Source organism: Pteropus alecto, unplaced genomic scaffold (genome assembly GCF_000325575.1).
Source record: "Pteropus alecto unplaced genomic scaffold, ASM32557v1 scaffold72, whole genome shotgun sequence".
In the NCBI taxonomy this organism is placed as follows: Eukaryota; Metazoa; Chordata; class Mammalia; order Chiroptera; family Pteropodidae; genus Pteropus; species Pteropus alecto.
This window is the reverse complement of record NW_006436811.1, coordinates 12393871-12399546: the sequence shown is the minus strand read 5'-3', so window position 1 is coordinate 12399546 and position 5676 is coordinate 12393871. Positions and strand designations below refer to the sequence as shown.

Genomic DNA, 5676 nt, shown 5'->3' with positions numbered 1-5676 from the left:
GACCGGCCTGGGGACGCGCAGGGCGGCGCGGTTGCCCTTTTGAATGCCTCCTGTGGCTCGGAGCGCTGGCGGGCGCTGGAGTGTGAGTGAATGTAGCCCCGCGGAGCCAATGAGCTGGGACCGGATGCGATATATCCTCTGGGACAACAACTGCTCTGTTCCGCCTCGGATCCACATGACGCCATTTACTGCTGCCGCGGCCGCCGCAGAGTTCCCTGCCTCCTCCGGAAAGGCGAGGGCGCAGGCCAACGGCGAGCCCCCCCCGACCGGGCTCCGGACCCTCCTCCTCCTCCTCCTCCTCCTCCCCCTCCTCCTCCGCCGTCGCCTCCTCCTCCTCCTCCTTCTCCTCCTCTTCTTTTTGTAATGTCCTTGTCTGGTTTTGGATAATTGTGGCCTCATAAAAGGAGTTAGGGAGGCTTCTCTTTTCTTGGGTTTTTTCGAATAATTTGAGAAGAATAGGTGACAGTTCCTCATTGAATGTTTGGTAAAATTCACATATGAAACCATCTGGTCCAGGACAACGCGACGGCGGCCGCACGACTTAGCCATCTGGCTTTAGGTTCTCTGTAAGGCCGTTTTCTTTCCTCATTCGCTCATCTGCCAGGAAAAGAGACTCGCCATTGGCGCTTCGGCCTCCAGTTCATTGAGAAAAAAAGGAAATACTCCGCGTGCGCTTCTGGAAAGGGGTCGCGTCTAGCCACGAACCCCGGAGTGTTCTTCGGCTGGGGACTTGGCTGAGGATAGTCCTCTCCTTTTTTTCCCTACCGCCGATTGCTCAGACGTTGGACTGGAGCAGAGTTTGGAAAGAAGCGGGGAAAAGTTTGCATCGGGGCTGGATTTATTTGCACATCGCAGGAAGAAGAGAATTCAACGGAGAGAGGGGTTGGTGCAAAGCCGCGATCACGGTGAGGCGCGTTCGGCTCTTCAACTCCCGGCGCCGTAGTCGGCGCGTTGTGGGCAACATGGAGTAGGTGCATTCGGTCCGGGAGTGGGGTCTCTGTCCTCGGGCCTCCCTTTCTCTAAATCCCGGCGGGGGCTGCAGTGCGCGCCGGGTGCAGTGTGCCCGACCCCACGCGCCCGCGCTCTTGGTGGTTGAGGTGGCGGACCGCTCGCCGCGGGTCGGCTCCTGACCCTGCATTGGCCGCGAATTCGGCGCTGAGGGCGAAAGAGAGGGAGGCAAACCACTTTGTGTTTTCCAGGTCGCCGTTGCAGGCGCCCGCATTTCTAACCTGTTCCTCTCCAGGGAAGGCAAATCCTGGGAGAGGCGGGACCGAGGGCGCGCGAGTCGCTCGCCTCACGGGGGCAGCGAGAACCCACGGGTGGAAAAAGGACAGTGTGCCGGGCGGAGGGGAGCCCCCGCCCTTGTCCCGGGTGGACAGAGGCAAGCCCGGTGCGGATGGGAGCGTCGCCCTGCCTGGCGCCGGGTCTCTGCGGTTCGGAAGTGCAGCTTTCTCTTTTTTCCGTTCTCCGTGGTCCGCCTGGGTCACGCTTTTTTTATTTTTAGAAGATTGGGTTGACCCAACACAGGAAGAAAGTCATCAAGCGGTCGTGATCGTTTTCCATTACCTGAAAATAGGTGGCATAAGAGGCTAGTTTTCTATTTCCTTTGGCTGATCTACTTTTTTTGTTGCTGCTGTTTTTTAATTCGGAAACTTGTGCGTTTTTACAAAGCGGTTCTGTGTGTGTTTGCCCCACCCCTGTGCTGAAGTCCTTTCCTCCTAATCCTTAGTCTGATCACACACTGTTCTTAATGGGAGTTTCAAAGCGGGGGATGGGGGGCGGACTGCGAAGGAGGCCAGGGATGGACAGAAATCACTTTCGCGAGAAGGAAAAAAAAAAAAGGAACACCTCCCCTCCCCCCCAAAAGAAGCTTCTTTGCACTACAGTAAAAGTTCCCGGCCCAGGGATATGGGTTCTGCATGCCCGACGTGTGCAGTGGGGCCCTGCAACATGTTCTTTCATTAAAAAACAATTTTTCGTTTAAGAAATAGAGAGAGGTGTGTGTGTATGCACACACCCCTCTGTATTTCTTAAATTAACATACAGGCGTGTGCAGATTGCAGGCAGTGACCCTTTGGTCAGTGCACTGTCGAGTCGCCCAGTGTACGTGGATTAGACCTCCGTGTCCCGGCTCTGTGTTTCAGGCAGGGCTTTCGTCCTAGCGGCATTTGGGCTGAAAACCTGTACCCGAAGTTCGGAGGCCTTTTCGAGAACGCCTTGTGGTGGGCTACGTGACCTTTGCCTGGGGTAGGGGAGATTTTAGCAGGAAAGGGAGGGGAGGGGGAAGTGTGCTCGAGCGTTTCACAGCACGTTCCTTTCCGAGGCGCCCGCGCGCCCCCCCCCGCCCCCCGCCTGTCTGCATGTCTCGGGATTGCGCAGGGGGGGCCAGCTGGCCTCTGGGCTGCGGCAGTCCGCCCAGAGAAAAAAAAGTCCCTTGGAGCCCGACTGTGTCCCACCTGCTGGGGACAGTGCTGGAGTGTAGATAGAGCCGATAAATGGAGTGAAAGCAAAGAGCATCGTTGTCTTGTCTGCCTTTCTGTTGGAAGTGAGATCCGGTTTCCAGCTCTGCCTTGTTCCAAATTGGGAGGCGTGTGTCACCTGCCTTGTGTCTCTTTTCTAAAAAGCGGAGGTTGGATAAAGGTCCACTTTTGCCTGTTTTTATTTATTGTAGATTTAGTGGTGAAGGGGATGATAATTTTGAAATTTATAAAGGGTTTGCAATTGAAGCGATTACTTGTCAGAATGATAGATTTGAGATGTGACACTTGAATTTTTAGAACATTTCCCGTTATCACCAACCAGTTTATGTTCTCAGCTGTTAAGTTTTTGGAAACAAGCACAGCAGTTAAGATTTTGACATAACTTATTTCTAAAACAGAACAGCCTTTCAGCTGCAGAATTTAAGTTCTAGGCAGTCAGGCTGTAGAAGATTCAAGTTGAAAAGTTGAAAATAAGTTTCTGTCTCATTGCTTGTGCGAGTTTGCTTTATTGTGCTTTTGGCACCTAACAATTTTTGAATCGATTTGTTTTTAATTCTATAACTTTGTGCTACTATGTAAGTTAATACCCGATTGTTATAAAATTTATAACTGTTCCTTGGGGGGAGAATATTTATTTTTTGCATGCTATTCTACGGGATTTTAATAAAGTCACAGAAAACTAGATAAATCATAATTCAAGGTATTTGAACTGTATATTAAAGTACAAATTTCTAAGCTATATTGACATTTAAGGCACATGGCCATGATAATCTTAAACCTAGTTCAAATTTGGTAAAAGTATTCAACTTTTGAGAATGTCAGTAGCGATGTTATGTTCTAACATTACTTTCTTGCAATTTTTACACTGATTTGAATCTTGCAAATTTTATTTGAATAAGAAATTGTTACTTGTATGATTGAAACAGGTCAGCTTGTGTCACTGCACGTCACAGGATTAAAGAATTGTCAGTACCCAGCCATAATTATGTTTTGGAACAGGCATTGATCATATGGCTATTCTATAACTCCCACAGCCACTCCATTTCAAATCCTGTTTCTCTAGGGGAAGTGGGAAGTGAAGAGTTAACTCAGGTAGGTGGAGAGTGGGAAGTATCCTGGAGTATAAACCTACTTTTTCCTCTTGGTTTCCACAGGAATTCAGATGTGTTCTAAGCCTGCTGGAGTGACCACACTTCCAAGACCTGATGGAGGCCAGAGCTCAGAGTGGCAGCGGGTCGCAGCCCTTGCTACAGGCACCCCGTGATGGTGGCAGGCAACGTGGGGAGCCTGACCCCAGAGATGCCCTCACCCAGCAGGTACACGTGTTGTCTCTGGATCAGATCAGAGCCATCCGAAACACCAATGAGTACACAGAGGGGCCCACTGTGGTTCCGAGACCTGGGCTCAAGCCTGCTCCTCGCCCCTCCACTCAGCACAAACATGAGAGACTCCATGGTCTGCCTGAGCACCGCCAGCCCCCCAGGCTCCAACACTCTGTTCATTCTTCTGCACGAGCCCCTCTGTCCAGGTCCATCAGCACTGTCAGCTCCGGGTCCCGGAGCAGTACGAGGACAAGTACCAGCAGCAGTTCCTCCGAACAGAGACTGTTGGGACCATCCTTCTCTGGGCCAGTTGCCGATGGGATAATCCGGGTGCAGCCCAAATCGGAGCTCAAGCCAGGTGAGCTTAAGCCACTGAGCAAGGAAGATTTGGGCCTGCATGCCTACAGGTGTGAGGACTGTGGCAAGTGCAAGTGTAAGGAGTGCACCTACCCGAGGCCTCTGCCGTCAGACTGGATCTGCGACAAGCAGTGCCTTTGCTCGGCCCAGAACGTGATTGACTATGGGACTTGCGTGTGCTGTGTGAAAGGTCTCTTCTATCACTGTTCTAATGATGACGAGGACAACTGTGCTGACAACCCGTGTTCTTGCAGCCAGTCTCACTGTTGTACACGTTGGTCGGCCATGGGCGTCATGTCCCTCTTTTTGCCTTGTTTATGGTGTTACCTTCCAGCCAAGGGTTGCCTTAAATTGTGCCAGGGGTGTTATGACCGGGTTAACAGGCCTGGTTGTCGTTGTAAAAACTCAAACACAGTTTGCTGCAAAGTTCCCACTGTCCCACCCAGGAACTTTGAAAAACCAACATAGCATCATTAATCAGGAATATTGCTGTAATAAGGATTATTCCTTTTTTCCTTTTTAACACACATATGCAACCAACTAAACGGTTATAATCTTGGCACTGTTACTAGAGGGTTGGGATATTCTTTGCTGTTTGCAGTGAAATGCTTTTGTCCATGTGCCATTTTAACTGATATGCTTGTTAGAACTCAGCTAACAGAGCTCAAAGTATGGGATACATACAGAACCTGGCGACTCACACCTTGCATAAGCTAAAGGAACAGACACTCTCCTAGGCAAAATTTTTGTTTGTTAATAGTCCTTGCAAAATTTGTAAATTAGCAGATGACTTTTTTTTTCATTGTTTTCTTCAGAGATAATGTGCTATATTTTTGTATATACAATAATATTTGCAACTGTGAAAAACAAGTTGTGCCATGCTATATGGCACAGTCACAAAATATTATACTAATATGTTGTACATTCGGAAGAATGTGAATCAATCAGTATGTTTTAGATTGTATTTTGCCTTACAGAAAGCCTTTATTGTAAGACTCTGATTTCCCTTTGGACTTCATGTATATTGTACAGTTACAGTAAAATTCAACCTTTATTTTCTAATTTTTTCAACATATTGTTTAGTGTAAAGAATATTTATTTGAAGTTTTATTATTTTATAAAAAAGAATATTTATTTTAAGAGGCATCTTACAAATTTTGTCCCTTTTATGAGGATGTGATAGTTGCTGCAAATGAGGGGTTACAGATGCATATGTTCAATATAAAATAGAAAATATATTAACGTTTGAAATTAAACTGAGCTGTTTTGTCTTATTTTACCTTTTTTTTCTTGACGCGAAAGAAACCGCATTTTATGTTAAGGCTAGCATTTCAAAGAAATAGTTTCACTTATCTGTAAGGTTATTTTTATCTTATGGTTACTGTTTTAAAGTACGTGGAGATTTGATGATTTTTCAGAGAAAATTCTAGCAATCGGGAAATAAGCATTTGATATACCTGTATTAATCATGAGAGCTTACTTTGGTTGTGTCATTTACTCCTGTTCTTCCTTCTGTT

At 47.7% G+C, this 5676-nt stretch overlaps 1 protein-coding gene across 1 annotated transcript; it reads left to right on the top strand.

Annotated features, from left to right (window-relative positions):
• Nucleotides 1-517: 517 nt before the first annotated feature.
• Nucleotides 518-5415, top strand: SPRY2 (sprouty RTK signaling antagonist 2). Its single transcript, XM_006913804.2, has 2 exons — nucleotides 518-905; nucleotides 3635-5415. Exon 2 carries the CDS (start codon nucleotides 3686-3688, stop codon nucleotides 4625-4627), a length of 942 nt encoding a protein of 313 aa, XP_006913866.1. The 5' UTR covers nucleotides 518-905; nucleotides 3635-3685; the 3' UTR covers nucleotides 4628-5415.
• The last annotated feature ends 261 nt before the right edge of the window (nucleotides 5416-5676 follow it).

What these genes read in the sequence shown, in the direction of transcription:
- SPRY2 (XM_006913804.2), top strand. Translation starts at nt 3,686, where the DNA reads ATGGAGGCCAGAGCTCAGAGTGGCAGCGGGTCGCAGCCCTTGCTACAG.